We start from the raw sequence: 20,457 nt of genomic DNA, 5'->3' as shown, positions 1-20,457 counted from the left end.
TGCTTTCCAGCCAGCTGCCTGCTGAGTGGGAAGCTCTCCCTGCCTAGGATGTAATTTGCTCAGTTGTAATCTTTATCTCCACTCAATGGCGTTGATCTGTGGGGCTTTGAGAGGCTGCGCGCTCAGCAGCTTGAAGCTTCCCCTGGTTTTGATCTATTGAGCTTGACTGTGCTTTGCTTCCAGACCCTTGCCAGACAAACCCCTGTCTCCACGAGGGAGCCTGCTTGTCTAACAGCACGATGTACTCCTGCGATTGTGTGGCTGGCTTCACAGGAGAGAACTGCGAGATAGGTAAGGCGCTGCTTCCTGCAGCTTCCGTGCTGCCAGCGTTCAGCCACCCTTCTGCCGGAAAAGTCATTTCCGAAGTTACCTCAAATAAATTGACGTGAAGTGGAGAAGATTTATGGAGAGTGAATTGGCAGAATTTTTCGTAAGGGTGGCTGTGGAGTCTCAGTCAATTGGTTCATTCATAGGAGGGATGGAGAGAGGTCAGGGAATCAGTGACATTGGGAAAGTGCAAGCAGTCTGTGAGGACGTTCTGTAGCAGTGTCCTGATCACCCAGTGATCCAATGTACTAGGAGACAGTGAGGTCAGGCAGATTTGTGTTCACATCATAAACCCCATTAGTTTACTGCAGGAACAGAACAAGTGATACTGCATCTCCTTAGTCGTGCAAGGCAAAAGCATCCCCGTGTTTCCATGGTTTACAGCAGGGTGGTGGAGACAGTGAGGATGAACCAAAGGGTCAGCGATGAGCTCCTCATCCTCTCATCCATTGGCTGATGGAAAATACAGAGGAGTTGGGGGTGGGGGGTGTGAGTGCGGGGATTGTGGGGGGCAGGTTCATGAAGTCTGCTCTGAGGCCGGTGTGAAGGGTCCTAACTCTGCTGCTAAGGGTGGGAAAGTCTAGATCAGGTAGCTTTTCTTGCCACATATGTGATTCAGCCAGCTTTTTTTTAAACCAATCTATAAAAATTCTGCATTTGTTTCACCGCCAGATATTGATGAATGCCACTCCAGTCCGTGTGAGAATGGAGCAACCTGTGTCGATGGGATCAATTCATTTACCTGCCTCTGTTTGCCCAGTTACACTGGCAGTCTGTGTGAAGAAGGTAAGGTCAGGCCAAACGGCCAAACCAGACTAGACAAACTAACATAATCCAGGTCAGTCTCAGCAAACTAGTCCAAACTGGGTCAAATTGGTTTAATCCCCAGCAGCCCTGCTTCACACAGTTCAGCCCAACTCAGCCCAGCTCTACCTTATTTTAAATAGTCCAGTCCAGCCAAAGCCAGACCTGCCTCAGCTAGTGACTGCCCTTGGAGTGTTGCTCTCTGACAGGTTCTAACCATAACCTGCACACTGGTGGGGGAGCTGGTTCTGATTAACTTTCTCTCTGGGTGTGGGGGGTGGGGGGAGGATGGTTTTGAATTTAATCGACTCGGGGAGGTAGTTCTAACTGTAACCCACAATCTTGGGGGGAAGGGAACAGATGGTTCTGACTGTAACCCTCAATCTGGGAGGGAGGAAGTGGGGGTGAGAGATGGTTCTGACTGTATCTGCTCTCTTGGGAGGGGGGGTGAGAGATGGGCTCTGTCTTCTCAGTTCCTTGTGGTTTCACCTGCCAAGAGTCCTTGGCATGGGGTCTATGGGTTCTCCTTTACCCATTTACTTATTCACTGACCTACACTGTCTGCTATGTAAGGATGGTTCATATTTGAAATTCTCACACAGATCTTTCCATGAACTCTGCTTCCAAAACCCATGATCTCTGACTTCCTCTTTGGCCCGAACTCTCAGGCATCTTGGACACAGCAGACTATGGACCACATACTAGGATGACACGGAAGGGCGTCCAGTACTGTTGAGTTGGGCTGAATGGCCTTTTCTGCAGATTTGTTTGTTGCTGTCATTCTCACTGAGATTTTATTGCAGAAGAAAGTTGGCATTTCCTGGTCTATCACCTGTTGCCAAGGGGAGGGGTAGAATAAGGAAAGACTTGCATTCCTATAGCACCAGGCAGAGGCTCAGCACATCATTCTCTCTTACAGCTCTAATGTGCTGCTTTGTGAAATGCGTCCACATTTGTGCATAGTGTGATCCTACAAGCTGTGACGTGGAAATGAGGAGGATTAGAAACATCTGCGAGGAAGCTCCCTATCTGAATAGTTTTGTGGAGCCATCAGTGTCGCTCCCTGCAAATGAGCTCTTGAGTTTAGTGTGCTGACAATGCGGCAATCCCTTGGTATTGCACAGGCTTCTGAATCTCCATTGGTGGGGCTGAAACCCCAGGCTTGGGAATGGGAGACAGTGTGAGGAGGGAAAGAAGATGAGAGGGGAGATGAGAAGAAAGGACTGGAAACAGGAGGAGAGACAGGCTGGTGCTGCCTGTACTGCTGGCAGTGAAGGGTTAAGGGATTGCAGTCCTGGCTGGGTGTGTTCTGGGCAGCAGCTGCAGCAGCTAATGGACCATGAGGCATCAATTACAGAGGACAGCAGTTAGAAATGAGCTGCTCTGTCATCTCATCGCCCGGGGAGCCTGAGCACAACTGCACCACAACTTGTGTTAGATACTGATGCAGATAGACTGCCTCCCTATGCTCCTGCAATCCTGCCTTCCTTGCACTCCCTCCATCCCTGCACTAAGGCAGAAGGGAGTCAATGCAAGAGTGCAGGACTGGAAGGAGTGCAAGGAAGGCAGGAATGCAGATTTGCAGGAGAAATGGGAGTGAAAGGTTGCAGGGAATGTAGAAAATTCTCCAGTTTCCATTCAATCCCTCTTCCTCTATTAACTCTCCCCTTTCCTCTCTCCTGACTTCCTGTCCATTTCCAATTAACACCTTTTGTCTGTTTCTCTTTACTCTTCCCCCTGCCCTCTTTCCTTCTCCCCAGCTTTTAAATTCAGGTACCTGCCTGAACTCACATCTTGAAGAAGGGCTTGGGCCCGAAACGTTAGATATATATCTTCACCTCCTATGGATGCTGCGAGACCTGCTGAGTTCCTCCAGCATTTCTGTGTTTTTTACTACAATTTCAGTGTTTGCAGACTTTCGTGTTTCCTACCCACTGATCTTCCTGCTTCCTGGTAAATCTCATCTGTACCTTCTCCAAAGCCTCCACATCCTTCCCCTAATGGGGCGACCAGATTTGGACACAATATTCCAAGTGAGGCATAAGCAAAGTCTTGCATAGCTGCAACATGACCTCCTTACTTTTATACTCAGCATCCTGCTTAATGAAAGCAAACATGCCACACACCTTCTTTACTCTCCTATCTACCTACCCCACTATCTGTGTGGCCACTTGCAGGGAGGTATGCACATGAACCTGGATCCTTCTGTACATCAGTTCTTTCAGAAGTTTCAGGATTTGGTTAAGGACAGGTGGCGTCTGATAGATAATTTGATAATATATTTTGAAAAGGTGACTAAATTTGTTGATGAGTGTGGGATGACCTGTCAAGGTCCCACATGGAAGGCTGGTCCAAAAGGTTAGAGCCCTTGGGATCCAGGGCAAGTAGGTGGATTAGATCCAATATTAGCTTGGTCAGGGGGAGGGGGGGGCTGATGTTAGAGGTTTTCTGTGATTGTAAGTCTGTGATTGGAAGAGTACTGCTGGGATTGGCGCTGACAACCTTGACCATTTGGATGTGAATGTTGAAGGTAGAATTAGTTTGCAGATGATGTAAAGGTTGGCAGTGTTAATAGGAAGGAGGATTGTCTCTGACTACTGGGTGACAAAGTTATGGAGGTATTAATGTTGGAAACTGGCTGTTTGGCCTAACCCACCCATGCCCATCAGAGGGTGGAACACTTTGTTTTAGGTGATAGTGGAGGCAGAGATTCCCACAGGAGTTAGGAAGACCTTGGGTGAGCACCTGAAGGCATGGGTGGAACCCTTTAACCCCCCCCCCCCCCACCTCCTCCTCCATTTCAGGGATGTGGCATTGTGAGGAGTGGTGCGGACGTGGTGCGCTGTTGGCCTGTGTGACTCCAGGACCACATCTCCATCCATGTCTGTGTCTCTCAACAGCTCTCTTTACCTTTAAATCCCTTTTCACTGTCTCTGATTTCTGCCCTCCCCAATATTTTATTCCCAATTTTATTTTTAAAAAAGCAAATGCTGGAAATCTGCACATCTGAATGAATAAGTGGCAGTGAGATCTGCTCCTCATCCCCTCATCTTCATTTTCTCTCACTTGTCTAAGTTTTGGTTTTTAAAGGATATCAGAAAGAAAACCTGTAAATACCAAGTAGGTCAGATCAGTTGGAAACAGAGATTGCATTTGAGGTCAATGACCTCACAGCCAGTGTTGCCATCAGTGAATCAATTCACCAGGCCAGGCAGGGTCGTAGTTATTTTGGGTAGATTGCAGTGCCAATACTTGGTATGTGCTGAAGGCTACAGTGCAGCATTGATCTGGCTCTCTGGGAACGATATAGAACAAGTTGCTGCTGACTGACTCCAGCTCAGTGTTTTCCTGCAGATGGTGTAAAGCCAAATGGGTTGCAGTGGGCGAGGCCAAACTCTGTCCCGAGGCAGCAACTTTCAACTCTGTCCTTGTCCCTCAGATACAGAGGGATGTGACTCCAGCTCAGTGTTTTCCTGCAGATGGTGTAAAGCCAAATGGGTTGCAGTGGGCGAGGCCAAACTCTGTCCCGAGGCAGCAACTTTCAACTCTGTCCTTGTCCCTCAGATACAGAGGGATGTGACTCCAGCTCAGTGTTTTCCTGCAGATGGTGTAAAGCCAAATGGGTTGCAGTGGGTGAGGCCAAACTCTGTCCCGAGGCAGCAACTTTCAACTCTGTCCTTGTCCCTCAGATACAGAGGGATGTGACTCCAGCTCAGTGTTTTCCTGCAGATGGTGTAAAGCCAAATGGGTTGCAGTGGGCGAGGCCAAACTCTGTCCCGAGGCAGCAACTTTCAACTCTGTCCTTGTCCCTCAGATACAGAGGGATGTGATCACAACTGGCAGAAGTTCCTGGGCCATTGCTATCGATACTTTCCGCACAGACGTCTGTGGGAGAATGCAGAGAAGGACTGCCGAAGCCATGGAGCTCACCTGGTGAGCATTCATTCCGTTGAGGAGAAGGAATTCCTAAACGGTGAGACCCCACAGTGGGATTGTTTTTTTTCATGTTGTGTTGAACAGGATGCCATTGTGACTAAGCTGCCGTGGGCCAGAGTGAAAGGTTCGCCCTTGGGACACACTTGTGAGTAACATTATAGGTTGCTCATATTCTGTTGTTAGTTCTGGAACGACTGGAGAGGGGTAACCCCGGCAGTTGGATGACACTAATGGGAGGGGCTGCATCAGGTTGTCACCAATTTATCCATCCAGGTCATGCTCCCCTTCCCAACTTTAACCCACCCCCACCAATTCCCTTCCCCTACACATTCCACTCCCACCTGTACACCCCTCTCCCATTCACCCATCCTCATCCCATCCCCTACCTCCACACCATTTCATCCCATCTCCCGCCTCTACAACCCTCCCCCATTCACCCCTCTGCATCCCATCCCCTACCTCTATAACTCTCCCCAATTCACCTTTCCTCATCTCACCCCCCACTTCTGTATCCTTCCTCATGAACCCCTCCCCATCCCTCACCTCTACATTCTTCCCCCATTCACCTTCCCGCACATCCCACCCCACCTCTACAACCCTCCCCATTCCTCCTCATCCCACCCCCACCTCTGCACCCCTCCATTCACCCCTCCTCAATCCCCCCTCACCTCTGCACCCCTCTCCATTCACCACTCCTCATCCCACCTCCATCTCTACACCCCTCTCCATTCACTCATCACCCCTACTTCATTCTTCCTATCCAACCCTTTCTACACCCTCACTGCCCCTACCCTTCCACACATTACCCTCACCCACATCAGCCTACCCTTGCATCCACAAAGGTGTTCTTGCAGCTCCCAGCTCTAATACCCCATGCACAATAATGATGGATTCTTCCCCATGGAAGGAGGGAATCCAGATCACTCTGGGGCTGTTCCCATGTGGCTCCTGTCTGTTGTGGTGGCTCTTGGGAAACCGATGAGTTTGGAAGGCCCCACCTACCTATTCAGAGTAGAAGGATTATCCCCCAGGTTTATGCTGAGCTGCGGTAGAGAGTGTGGATGGAGAAGGAGGGTGTCGAGATGTCAAGTGAGGAAGAAATGATAATGATCCAAAAATATGGGGATTTAATGCTGGGCTCCTCGACTTTGTGTGTGTTGCCGGCATAGGTCTGAGTCGGGAGTACGCCTGGATCGGTCTGAATGACCGGACCATCGAAGAAGACTTCCAGTGGACAGATGGCACTGCTCTGGTGAGTTTCAGACTGGACTCTGGTCTTCTGGTCCTGTCCACCATCAGTGGAGATCACCACTTACATTGTGCAACAAAGAGCTAAATTAATGCATCTAGCTACATTCCACCTCATTTGTCTTTGAAGTGACTCTGAGTCAGTGGTTCTGGATTCATTTCTTGTCGCAAAAGCTTGAGACAAAAGTGCCGAGGAATCCTGAGGTGAGGTTGCAGAGTGAAGGGAGGTCTCTTTCACTAAGAGACTGAAAGGATGAGGCTCCCTGTGTCTCACTCCCGCAGAGGCACACAACTCATGGCACCTCGTGAAATCCACAAATGGAATCAACTGTTTATCACCACACTGCTTTGTGTGGGATCCTGCTGTGCACAAATTGACTGCCAAGTTTCCAATATTACTACACCCTTCATCACCTGGAAAACTAGATATGACTCAATTCCTTATAAATGTACACGCCACTGATTTAATGTTCCAGGTTCAAGACCTGTGACCAACTGCAGGCAAACATCGACATTTAACCTTCCACCACATCCATTCATGTCAAACCACTGTACTGAGTGAAACTTGATTCACTCTGATCTATTTTAATCTCATGTCTGACACAACCTCATTCTGTACTCACTTGTCCCAGGCTGTTAAAAGCTTTATGGGTGAATTTTATGAATTAGTCTTCTTGAATGAGGTCTAATCCTCCAAAGGCAAGGCGAGGGGCTTTTGTGTCCCACACTGAGATGGAGGGGTGCATCCTGCAGAGGGAGGAATGACTACTAGTCAAGGTACAACTTGGAAATTTACAAGATGAGGGAGGCTGAACTTGGACAACTCTACTGAGGGAACCTGAGGCAACCTCAGACATATACTCGTACAGAGGGTGACTGACTCTCTGGCTTGTGAGTGCACCATTTCAGCGCAAGTGAAAAGCTTCTAACTCTGTGATTTTGCTTTTCATCAAGCAATACGAAAACTGGCGGATAAACCAACCCGACAGTTTCTTCGCTGGAGGGGAGGATTGCGTAGTCTCCATCAAACACGAACATGGGAAGTGGAATGATGTGCCGTGTAACTATAACCTGCCCTACATCTGCAAGAAGGGCACAGGTAAAGTGGCAAAGGTCGACATGGTGGTTGTTGGAGGTAAAGGTACATTACTGATGTTTCGGTCCTGAGTTCTTTTTAAGGTGTGTGAAAATAGACAAGTGTCTGAATTAAAGGCTGGGGAAAGAAAGGGGAAGAATGGGAGGGGGAGGCATACAAACCAACAGACAAAAGGGCTTAATTGGATATGATAAGAGGAAAGGTGAGAATTGAATTTGGCTCTGTGAAAGGAGACAGAGGGAAAAGGGAAAGAGATATATGGAAAGAGAGAGCTTGAGGAAAGGAGACAGGGGAAGAAGATAGGGGTGGGATAGGGTTTTTACAGAAACCAGAGAAATCGATGTTATTGCCATCCGGGTTGAGGGTGACCAGACAGAAGATCAGGAATTGTTCCTCCAATTTGTGGATGGTCTCAGTCTGGCTGTGCATGAGACTGTGGACGGACATGTCAGCAAGGGAATGGGGTTGCAAATAGAAATGGGTGGCCACTGGGAGATCCACACTATTGCAGCAGTCAGAGCTGAGGTACCCAATGAAGCGATCTCCCAGTCTGTCTAGTCTCTCTGACCACAACGAGAGCACCGAATACAGTGGATGACACTGGCAGATTCACAAGTGAAGTGTGGGAATCTGGACCAACTGGGAGAATGGGCCAAAAAAACGGCAGATGGAGATTAATGGTGATGTACTTTGGAAGGGCAAACCAAGGTCAGACATAATGGTAGGGCACTGAGGAGTGCGGAGGATCAGAGAGAAATGGGAATACAGATAAATCTTTCCCTGAAGGTGATTTACTTTATAAATCAAAGTATTGAGTATAGGAGTTGGGATGTTATGTTTAAGTTGTTTTAAGACATTGGTGAGGCAAAATATGGAATATTATGTGCATTTCTGGTCACCTAACTACAGGAAGGATATCAATAAGATTGAAAGAGGGCAGAGAAGATTTACCAGGATGGAATAGAATTCTTACAGGGGTCAGAGTGTGAAGAGGTGTAGTCGAGGTAACTGTGAGAGTTAGTGGGTTTGTAGAATATGTCTGTCAAGGTTTTGTCTCCCAAGATGGAGACAGAGAGATGGAGAAAAGGAGAGAGTGTTGCTAGAGATGGACCAAGTGAATTGGAGGTCAAAATGGAAGTTGGCATCGAAGAGGATAAAGTCGACGAGCTCATCTTGGGTGCCTGAAGCAGCACCAAAGTAGTCGATGGAGTGGAGGAAGAATTGAGGGGCCTTGCCTGTGTAGGGTTGTAGCATGGATTACTCCACATAGCCAGCAAAAATAGAGCTTGACACTTTGACTGTGTGACCGATCCCTTCACAAGGAGACACTCACAGTGGCCACAGCAGTCAGCACTGTCCATCTCAATGAGGGGAAGGGGAATTAAGGGTCTTTAAGACATGATCCCAGTGGTGGGACCTTTGGGAGGGATGGTCCTGCATCCAGCCTTGATGTACCCACTGCAAGCCTACACATGGTTAAGCTGGTGTGTGCAGCTTGTGAATGTGGGAGAGCAGTGTTAGGATGAGAGGGCTGATTCTCTCCCTTCCTCCTTAGTTCTATGTGGGCCTCCCCCAACGGTGGAGCATGCCATGGTGATTGGCAGGAAGAAGGCTCATTACGAGATCCATTCCCTGGTCCGCTACCAATGCCAGGATGGGTTCACACAGCGGCACATCCCTACCATTCGGTGTCACAGCAGCGGCAAGTGGGACCGGCCCAAGGTTGTCTGCCTGAGCCGTGAGTATTGAACTGTGCTGGAGAGGAGCACCGAGGGAGGGGCCTCACGGAGGGGAGTCACCAAGGTGGGGGTCACTGAGGGTGGGGGTCACTGAGGGGGGTACCAAAGGGGAGGCATCAAGGAATCACTGAAGGGGGCACTGAGGGATGGGCCCACTGAGGGAGGGGTCACCAGGGGGGGTTCACTGATGGAGGAGGTACTGAAGGAGAGGTCACCGAGGTTGGGGGTACTGAGGGCGGGGTAACTGAGGAAGATCACCAAAGGAAAAGTGGTACCAAAGGGGGTCAGCGAGGGAGTAGTTACCGAGGGAGGGGTGGTATTGAGGGAGTGTTGCACGATGGGAATGGCATCTATCCAGGCCTTTCTGTATTTGATTGGTGTCAGTGAATTCTCCCCTAAACTCCAATGAATACAGTCCCAGAACCTTCTAACACTCCTTATGTCAAAACCCTTCCATTACAACCTCCTTTGGACCCTCCCCAATGCCAACACTTCCTTTATTAGGTATGGGGGCCCAAAACTGTTCACAATATTCTGTGTAGTCTGACCCATGCCTCATAAAACGACAACGTCACATCCCTGCTTTTATATTCTATCCCTATTGAAATGATTGCTAGCATTCCATTTGTCTTCCTTACCACTGACTTCAATGCAAGATGACCTTGGAGGAGTGTTGCACCAAGACTCCCAAGTGCTTCTGATATCTGAGCTCGTTGCCCATGTAGAAAACGTTCTACGCCTTTATTCCTTCCACTAAACCGCATGATCATACACTTCTCTACCCGGTACTCCATCTGCCATTTCCTTGCCCAAATCTCCAAAAATATCTAGATGCTTCCTCAACACCACCTGCCCCTCTGATCTTTGCATTGTCCACAAACTTAGCCACAAAACTATCAAATCCACTATCCAAATCATTGAGAATATTATGGAAGAAGAAGCGACTCCAACACTGGGTCCTGCAGAACACCACTGGTCACCAACCAGAAAAGGCCCCATTTCATCCCCACTCTTTGCCTCCTGCAAGCCAGTCAATCTTCTACCCATGCTCTTATCTTCCCCTGAATACCATGGGCTCTCATCTGGTTAGCAGCCTCACGTGTGGCACCTTGTGAAAGGCCTTTTGAAAATCATTTAAACCACATCCACTGACTCTCCTTTATCTGTATTTCCTCAAAGAATTACAACAGGTTTTTAGACAAGATTTTCCTTCAGGAAACCATACTGACTTTGACCTATTTTACTTTGTGCCTCCAAGTACACTGAAATGTCATCCCTAATAAGAGATTCTAACATCTTACCAACCACCATAGTCAGGCTAACCAGTCTATAATTTCCTGCCTTTAACCTCCCTCCTTTCTTAAATGTGGGGTGACATTTGCAATTTCCTCTCCACCGGAAAGAGGTGTAGGTGCCATAAGACTCGCACCACCAGGATCAGGAACAGCTGCTACCCCTCCATCATCAGACTCCTCAACGACAAACTCAATCAGGGAGTCATTACTTGTGCACTTTATTGACTTTCTTTTTTTTTCTCTGTGTATTGCACAATCAGTTTGTTTACATTTATTATCTGTTTACAGTTTTTTTTTACATGTTTACACTGTGTACAGTTTATTTTATGCACTACCAATTAGTAGTAATTCTGCCGCACCCTCAGGAAAAAGGAATCTCATGATTGCATGTGATGTCACATATGTACTTTGACAATAAATCTGAAATCAACCTGTGCATTGAAATCCCCCCATGCCAGTTGTTACCTTGCCATTTTTGCATGCCTTTTCTATCTTCCACTATCATGCTTTTTTATGCCACATCCTGGCTACTGTTTGGAGGCCTGTATACAACCCACATCAGGATTTTTGTTTACTCCTGCAGTTTCTTAATTCTACTCACTGGGATTCCATATCTTCTGATCCAATGTCACCCTCAGGCTTCTAAACCCCAAGGAATAAAGACCCAGCCTATTCGACCTATTCTGAGAACTCGGGCCCTCTAATCCTGGCAGGCACCCTGGTGATTTTCCTCTTCACTCCTTCCAAATTCGATATCATTTCTATAGCTGCGTGGCCCGAACTGCACAAGCCTAGTACCTTGTACCATGAGGTCCGATCTTTTGTACTTAATACGCCATCCAATGGAAGCCAATGTGCAAAATGCCGCCTTCACCACTTGTCACCACTTTCGGGGAATTGTGTCCTAGTTTCCCATGATCTCCTCTCTGCCCTACAATTCCTGCCCTGGTCCGTCTCACACCTCACAGTCACTGTGCAGATCTGCTCAATCACTCTCACACACCGAACCAGGATGCAAGGAGGTGCCGAGGGTGCTGAAGGTTTCCTGACCGTGTCGGAGGTTCAGATCTGGACCTCGGGTCGCGGGGGCTGCAGAAGCACTGGAGGCGAATTTATAGATAGTCGGTGACTCTGTCAAGACTCTCTTTTGCTTCTCTCTCTCTGACTGTAAGTTTGACTGTAAGAGGCGCTGAGGCAATTCCTGCCGGTGGCAAATCTGTCCGCCTTGCAGCAGGCAAAAAGAAATTTCATGTAATATGGTGGCACTGTTTTATTACTATGATCATAACTTGAATCTTGATCTTGTTTTGCTCTCCAGGAGCCGCTGGGAATCGCAGATCACGAAGACACCAGCACAAAGGCAGCAGGAAAGAGAAGCGAAAGCACAAAAAGCATTCGGATTCACATCGGATGGACATGAAGCGCTTCTGAGCAGAGGAACCATTCCAAGGAAGACCACAAGTAGGCAACACTGAGATCCTTGCAGATGTTTTGTTTTGAACACCACCCTTGGGAGGCTGAAAGGGTTGTTTTTAGCTTGCGAGAGTTATGTCACGTATTTTTCTAAAAAAAATTGTGAAACTTAAAGGTAGATGTGTTGATAATCAGTAGGCATTGGAAATTAAAACGGTACATAGGGGAAGATCCATGAGCTACAACGTGTTCAGTCTCTACGTGTGGAGGAAAATCTAGACAATAATCCTTGCAAGAAGGCGCAAAAAAATATTTTTTTTAAACTAATGGTTGGATTATAGATGAGGCTGGTTTAAAATTTGATGCTTTTGTGATTAGTCCCACTAAGCCTCTCACACAGTTCAGAGAGAAGTCCTGTACCTGACCTGTAACAGATCCATTAATGTACCAACTTGTTATTTATCCACTTGTAAAACCCATGAATTGGAAACAGGTTACGGAATTTTGCTGTTGTTTTATTTCCCAGCAGAGTTTCAACCCAAACATTCCACCAGAATTTTCAGGGACTGTTCACAGCTTGACCGGGCTCTCAGTCTTGCTCAGAACATTTCCCAGGCAAGCCTTTAATCTCTTAATCATCAACGAACTCCTCAGACTCAGTGGATTCTATAGTGGCTGGTGATGTGGACTCTTTCTGGGACATTACATGCTAACTCAACTAATTCCAAGAATGAATGCTGAGAGATTCCTGATTTCTTTGAGCACCTGTTAACTGTAGCTGGAGTCCAGTTAAGTAGCAGTTTACATGCAACTAATACAAGGGCTGTCCAGTACTCTGAGCTGAAACACTTATCCTGACCAGGTTTAAACTTGTTTTTAGAATTCCAACAGCTGCAGCATTTTACTTTTGAATTAATTGAGGAAATTAAATTACATTTTAAAATTTTATTTACAATGCCTTAGAAGTGATTCCAGCCATTGAGACCCATGCCGCCCAATTAACCTGCAACCCCCCCCCCCATAAGTTTTTCGAGGGTGAGAAGAAATCGGAACAACCAAAGGAAACCCACACAGGTTGCAAGGAGAAGGTACAAACTCCTTGCAGACAGTGCCCGATTGGAACCCGGCTTGCTGGCACTGTGATTTCAGTTAATTTAATAAATGTGGAATGAAATTCAAAGGTCAAAGCAAAGGACTGATGTCGTGACCCATTGGATACACTGACATTAATGGGGATAGGACTCTGCTGTTCAACTTGTGATTCTGGGATAACAAGATCTTTCAGGCAGAGTTAGCACTAGCTAATAAATACTGATCTGGTCACTAACACCCAAGGTTAGAACATAACAGAGACATCATGTTCCTGTGTTGAACTGTTATGTTGTATATGTTCTGCCTGTGTATAATCTATATCCTTCCATTCCCTGCATAGACACATGACTATCTGGAAGATCTGTTTCCACCATGACCCCTGATTGCCTGTTTCAGACACCATCACTCTCTGTAAATATCTTGCCCGCACATTACTTTTACACATTTTCCCCTCTCTTTAAACACATACCCCCTAGTATTTGATATTTTAAACCTGGGTAAAAGATTCTGACTGTTCACCCTATCAATGCCTCTCATAATATTAAACCTTTCTGTTCTCCCCTCAGCCTCTGATGCTCCAGAGAAAACAACCCAAGTTTGTCCAACCTCTCCCTATAGCTCACAGCCTCTAAGCTCGGCAGGATCCTGGTAAACCTCCTGTACCCTTTCCAAAGCCTCTACATCCTTCTTGCAATGGAGCGACCAGGTGCTTGAAAGGGAAAGGAGTTACCCACCACAGGGAACTCAGACTGGCAGTTTAGGAAGAGTAGCCAAGCAGTGCGAGAGATATTCCTGGAAGGAATTCAGATTGGCATTCATTCATCTCTGACTGGGGAAAAACTAACTCCCTGCTTTAATTTTTAAATTTTTAAAAAATTTAGACATACAGCACGGTAACAGGCTATTTTGGCCCATGAGTCTGTGTCATCCAATTACACCCAATTAACCTACACCCCTGGTACGTTTCGAATGGTGGGAGGAAACTGGAGCTCCTGGGGAAAATCCACGCAGACACGGGGAGAACGTATAAACTCCTTACAAACAGCACACAATTCGAACTCTGGCCCCGATTGCTGGCGCTGTAAAGGTGTTGCGCTAAACACTATGCCAATCGTGTCTCTCCTTTAATCACACCAAATCAGAGCAGACTTCTGTCAAATAGAATTGGAATGAAGTTTTGTACAAAAGCATAAGAATTCCTCAGTCAGCGGAGGTGAATGAAATTATTTAAATACATAATTTGACAGCAATTTGCTCACTCACTGAGGCCAAACAAAAGCTACAGGGTTCCTAGTGTGGTGACTGAGGCTTTGGATGTGTGCCCCAATGATCAAACAAGGATTCTGGTGGCTATCGGAAACACTGCTTGGGGGAGAGGGGTTCCTGATGATCGGTGTGAGGGAGCTTGATCAACATCAGTGGGGTGTGGTGGATGATGTGATATTCCTGAGGTTTGGGTGAGATGGAACCATCGAGGAGGTTTCCTATTGTGGGTCTTGGCCTATGGGGCAATCTATTCCAAGGCAGCAATGTTTGATGAGATTTTGAGCCAGTATTTACAATGATGAAAGCCATTGAGGATGAAAATACCTTTCTGGCCAGTCAGCACCTGAATGTGGCCATGATATAAACATAAGAAACAGGAGAGTTGTGCTCCAGAGACCCTCCAGATGGTTTCACAATTCAATGGTACCAGCTTTGGCTCCCAACGTCCTCCCTGAAGCCCAAACCCTGTTGACCACAGCTTTCAATTCCTTCCATAGGACCTCTAAGCCTAATACACCTAATGGTTAATCTGATGGTGCCTGCAGTAACCTTTCACCCTTCACTTATCAAGCATCTATGTATCTCTTCCATTGCGTTTTGAGGAAGGAGAGGAAAAAAACCTCTCAGTTCCCTTCAAAGTTCCTTTTATTGTCACATAATAATACATCAAAATATATGATATACTTCTGCCTGCCATAAGGAAAATGAAGAATCAGCATTTCCTCGTCGAGACTCCTCAAGATCTTGCATATTTTAATCGTCCATTCTACTCTTCTTTACAAGAGGAATAAGCTTCTCCCAGAGAGTAGTGAATCTAAGGAGTTCTCTGTCCAATGAAGCAGTAGAGCCTGTCTCATTAAATGTGTTTAAAATACAGATATTTGAACAGTAGGGGAATGGGTGGGTAGGCCACAGCCAGGTCAGCCATGATCTTGTTGAATGGCAGAGCAGGCTCGATGGGCTGGATGGTCGACACCTGGTCTAATTTCTTCTGTTGTCGTCTCCTTATGTTCTAAATCCCAGTGGATGCAAACCTAACTGGTCCATTTGTTCCCATAAAACAACTAGCTGCTTGAATTTCCCATTTTTGTCTCAGACCCTCCATCACTCTTGGCCTGTCTTCTCAGTTCTACTAAGCAGGAGCCAATAAGAAAAAAGCTAGAAACACTCAGCAGGTCAGCACTCAAAACCATTCCACCACAGAGAATTCCACCACAGCTGCTTTGTTTTGTATTGTGCAATTACCTTAAAAAAAGGCCACCCTTCTCACTTTTGCAATTTCCCACACGGTGATGTCAGCATTGGGTTGGGGCTGAAGTCTCCTTTATCCCTGTGACATCACTCTGACATCATGCTCTGATTTTATGCCTGACCCCAGCCCAAAGGAATGTCTCAAGAGATGGCCTTCAGTAAAAGATTTTTGATCCTTCTTTGTTGTGCTCATAGCATGAGCTGGTGCCTTGTCACTGCCTTCATGAGGTGGTGGTGTTTGAGTTCTTGCCTTGAATTCTGCTTTCTCTGAAATAAGAAATGCAAACCTGCTGCCTAACCCTTCACCACCTGCCGATGCTCAGCCTGCAGCTCACACAGGCTCTCTGGATGTCTACCTTGGTATTGCATCCAAAACTGGACGCCAGCAGCATTGTATCAAATTTTTCTTTGTAGCATTCTCCAGAGCAACCACAAGTGAGCACTCCAGGAGATAATCATCTTCATGGTTGTGTGTTAGAGGCAAGGTGTTGAAGTTCCCATAGGAATTGCTTCATGCAGTGTGCAGTAGGCTCATTCTTTGCACCCATCCTGAACAACCTTCCTGTAGCCTGATGACACAGCCTAGAGCCTTTCAACTCCCTCCCTCAGGTCACTAACATCCCCACTCAGGAAGAGATGATGGGAAAATGACCAAATTAAACAGGCAGCTTTGTTCAGGATTGAAAGGGCCGAGTTCTTCAGCCTCAGGGTAACCAATGAGGTACAATGAATGAACCTCACTGACCTTTTGATTCACTCAGACTGCATGGCTCTCACTGGACTGGGTATATTTATTGCCTGTCCCTCACTGCCTGTGATCTGCCGTATTGAATTTCCAGCGTTGTTGTGGGGAGTTCTAGTCTTGAGTATGCAAAATCTCCCATGAATGAACAGTCCTCAGTAATTAGTATGCTTGTTTTCTGTGACTGGAACAAACACAGGAAATTTGACAAACAGGCATGGGTTGCTGGATGACCTGTGCCACCAAGGCCCTATTCCAGTGGCACTTGTCAGAAGCTTCTCTGACTTTGAGTCTGAAAGTTCTGATCTTGCCCCTTTGGACCCTGATGTACCATGTAGGTCTAACATAACCAGCAGAGCACAGAAGGAGTGAAGTACTCTCAAAGGCACAGTGATTGAGGTTGGGCAGCCTGAGTTAGATCCCACAATATTCAGTACATTTTTCCCTGGTTCTTTGGCTAACACCAACCACTTTCAGCAAAATTGGGCCATTTTCAAATAGTTGTAGCTTGTGGGATCTTGCTGTGTTCTTGTTCCCTATCTTATGGCATGAGCACACCTGACACACAGCTCATTAATTGGGAATTTGCAAAATCCTTTACTAATTCAAGAATGAAAGCAATGGTGTTCCAGGCCTTGATGAAGCAGAGCCAAAAAGTAGAACAGGGGAGGATATTAGAAAATGTGAGCTGGGTGGAATGAGGCTGGGGAATATGGGTGAGGATGGGGAATAGTGGCAGAGGGTGGGGGTGAGGAACGGAGATGGGGAACGGGGGCAGGGAACGAAGGCAAGGGATGTTGATGGGGAAAAGGGGCAGGGAATGGGAGTGGGGAGTAGAGGTGGTGAATGGGAATAGGGAAAGGAGATGAAGAATGAAGGAGGGAAACGAGATTGGAGAATGGGAGCAGGAATGGGAGTGGGGAACAGGGACTGGGAATGGGGGCTGGAGAATAGGAATGGGGAATGGGTGCAGGGAGAGGTTTGTATCAGTTCACCCTGGCCCTGTTAATGCTTTGGAGAAAGGCTGTCTGTGCATTTCTAGGCAGCCCCACCTTGCAGCACAGTGCGATCCAACACCCAGGTCTCTGTGCCCTGGTGTGATGGGAAACTACTGATGTTGGGGAGGGGAGTTGGGGGAGGGGGGTGAGAGGTCTGTGAGGAGGGGGTTGATGGGGCTGTGAGGGAGATGAGGGGCTGTTGGTAGGGGTGGGTGAGGAGAGTAGGGGTGAGGTGGCTGCAAGGGGGATAAGGATGAAGGAGCTGTGAGAAGGGTGGGGGTGAGGGGGCTGTGAGGGATTGAGAGGAGTGAGGAGGGTGGGGCATGAGAGGGGAGGTGGGGGGTGAAGGGTAAGGACTGTGAGGGATGTTGTCCTTGAGAATGCCACCTTGGGCTGATCCTTGGTGTTTCAAAAGCTAGTTACAATCAGGAAACAATGGATCTCACTTCTGTAACTTTTTGGAGTGTTGTAGTGTGAATTGTTAATATTTCCATGTATATTGGTAGATGTGTGATGTGAATAATCTGCATTCTGCAATCCTGTGTTTTCAAGTCCTAGACATTGGCTGTTCGAATAAAGGATTTTTTAAAATGGAAAGTTTCTTTTCTTAGTTCTTGTGTGCACAAACATAAAGGTGAGTGGGGGGAAGTGAGGGTGAGGGAAGGGGCAAGGAGTGCGGGTGGAGAGGGAGAAGAGTGGGAGTGGAGGGGATGAGGGAGGGGCGGGGAATGGGTGAGGGGTTGAGGGAAGGGGTGTGGGAAGAGTTGGGATGGGGTTGTGAGTGGGAATAGAGGGGATGAAGGGCAGAGGGGGTGAGGAGTGGGGCAGAGGGGTAAGGGAAGAGGTGAGGTTGGGGGAGGGTGGAGGTGGGATGGAGGTGAGATCAGGAGTGTGGAAGGAAGAGGTAAGGAGTGGGTGTGGAAGGAGGGGGTGATGGAGGGGGTTGGGAGTCAGGGTGAAGGTGGGTTGGATGGAGTGAGAGAAGGATGGATGGAGTGATGGAGGGTTGTAGGGGTGAGGAGTGGGGGTGAATGGGGGTGTCAGGGTGAGTAGGAGTTGGTATGAAGGGGTGAGGAGTGGGGGTGAAGGGGAGGGTGAGGAGAGGGGGTAAAGATGGGGGTGAAGGTGGGGTGAGGAAAGGGGGACTGGCTGTTCCTGTGGAACAGGAACTGTTGGTGTGGACTGGGCAGACCTATTGCCCCCCATGGTGCTTTGTAATGAGACGAAACTCACGTCAGCGGCATGGATCATTAAGTAAATTCATGAAATCTAAAATTCCCTTTGACACAGCAGTAAACTGGGAGCTCACTTCAGATCCTTGTCTGCATTGGACGTGGCGTAAGTTACTAATTTGTAACTCATTAAAAAATAATAAAAGCAAAGGCTGCCATATCTTCTTCAAGCTGCAACACCCTCTGGTGATCTGTACACACATGAATCATCACCTCAACCAAGTCACTCTGTCAAGGATTCATTCCTGCCAATAAGTTGCCGATATATCAATGAGTTGCAATCCTTTGATTACAAATGAGAGAGTTTCATCCATCTGACGATTATTAGAACTCAGGGAATGTTGCAGGCCTGCCAGGTGATCTAATCCAGCAGGACAAGGTAATTACGGAACTGAAATTTCTTCTTTTCCTGACCTAACAATAAGTTTAAAAAGGAAATAAACAGGAAAGTCTGCAGATGCTGTGATTGTAGTTTAATAATGCAAGAGTGCTGGCAAAATACAGCAGGTCACGCAGTAGCCATAGGAAGCGAAGATACACAACCAAAGTTTTGTGCCTTAGCTCTTCGATAAGGTATGAGCAAAAAGCATGCAGGGGCCTGAATTAAAAAAAAAGCAGGGAGGGGCGAGGAGGGAAGAAGGGACGGGGGGGGGAGGAGAACAGGTAAGAAGTGGATAATGGGTGGGAGGGCAGAAGAGAAAAAAAGCTGATGGGGAGGGGGTGGGGAGCTGGAGGAAAGGAGATGAGAGGGATTGGAGGTGGGGGGGGGGTTTATGGAAACTGGAGAAGTTGATATTAATGTCATCTAGTTGGAGAGGGCCCAGATGGAATATTAGGTTTTGTCCTCCAATTTGAGGTTGGCTCTGCTAACTTTGCCCTCATGAGAAACACATCTCCAATCCAGGCAACATCCTTGTAAATCTCTGCACCCTCTCGAAAGCATCCACCTCCTTCTTGTAGTGAGGTGAGGGGGAGGAGGAGGGGGAGGGGGAGGAGGTGGGGGGGCAGAGGGTGCGGAGGAAGGGGAAGGTGGGGAGGGAAGATTGTGGGGGGAGGGCTGGTGACAGAGAGAAAAGGTGGAGTGGGAACTGATGGGAATGCCCTCCCCGGAACTGAGGGGCAGGTGGTGAGATTCTGTGACCTTTGTGTGATTTGACCATCCGTCTCCAGCCAAACTTGACCAAGGGTGAAGTGCAAGCTCAGAGCAGGGATCTTCCTGACCCACGTCCTCTGGTCATGGAGCTGCAGACAGAACCTCAGTTGCATGTCAGTTTCTCGTTCTGAGTTCACCATCTTACCTGACACATGAACTTTTTGGAGTGAAACAAAAATGTCTTCAGATGCTGTGATTATAATAAATACAGAAAAATACTGGAGAAACTCCGCAGGTCCAGCAGTGTCCATAGGAGGCAAAGATACGTAACCGACGTTTCAGGCCTGGGCCCTGATCAAGGTATGAAGAATAAGCAGGCAGGTGCCTTTATGAAAAGGCAGGGGGAGAAGGGAAAGGAGGGCTGGACAGAAAAGCTGAGAATTGATGGGCAAGAGTAAGAGCTGGAAGAAGAGGGGGGCATGGGGGTGAAGACGGGGGACATGGGGGTGAAGACGGGGGACATGGGGGTGAAGCCCCCATGGGACTGTCCTATCCCTCACCTTCATCTTTCTCACTATCTTTCTGCCAGTCCCCGCCTCCCCGCTCCTTCATCTCTCCCTCCCCCTCTTTCCTCCCACTCCCCCTCTAGCTCCTGTCCCCACTATCCCTTCCCCGCCCCATCCCCCCTCTTTCCCTCCCGCCAGTGTCCCACCTCACACTTTCCATCCCTCTCCCCGCCCGCTCCCGCCTATGCCCCCTCTCCCTCCCTCCTTGCACCTCCCCTCCCTTTCCCGCTCCCTCCCCCTGCACCCCCCTCCCTTTCCCGCTCCCTCCCCCTGCACCCCCTCTCTGCCTGCTCCCCCTCCCTCCTCCCACCCTCGCCCCCTCCCTCCACACCCACTTCCCTCTCCTGCCCAATCCCCTC

The 20,457-nt window shown here is 47.9% G+C and overlaps 1 protein-coding gene across 2 annotated transcripts in view; it reads left to right on the top strand.

Moving 5' to 3' along the window:
* The window catches only part of ncanb (neurocan b), a 173,551-nt gene extending 156,621 nt beyond the window's left edge, over positions 1-16,930 (top strand). The window contains exons 11-18 of one of the 2 annotated variants that reach the window (XM_069928553.1): positions 184-291; positions 1,000-1,113; positions 4,946-5,104; positions 6,237-6,319; positions 7,270-7,414; positions 8,967-9,149; positions 11,764-11,906; positions 13,517-16,930. In XM_069928553.1, the coding sequence (XP_069784654.1) occupies positions 184-291; positions 1,000-1,113; positions 4,946-5,104; positions 6,237-6,319; positions 7,270-7,414; positions 8,967-9,149; positions 11,764-11,876 (905 nt within the window). In that variant the 3' untranslated portion in view covers positions 11,877-11,906; positions 13,517-16,930. Of the gene's footprint in view, positions 1-183; positions 292-999; positions 1,114-4,945; positions 5,105-6,236; positions 6,320-7,269; positions 7,415-8,966; positions 9,150-11,763 lie in introns of both variants that reach the window. The other variant, XM_069928552.1, reaches the window with a different exon arrangement.
* Positions 16,931-20,457: the final 3,527 nt, after the last annotated feature.

This window comes from Narcine bancroftii, chromosome 3 (assembly GCF_036971445.1).
Source record: "Narcine bancroftii isolate sNarBan1 chromosome 3, sNarBan1.hap1, whole genome shotgun sequence".
Lineage (NCBI taxonomy): Eukaryota > Metazoa > Chordata > Chondrichthyes > Torpediniformes > Narcinidae > Narcine > Narcine bancroftii.
The sequence above is the reverse complement of the archived record's forward strand: the minus strand, read 5'-3'. Positions and strand labels throughout refer to the sequence as shown.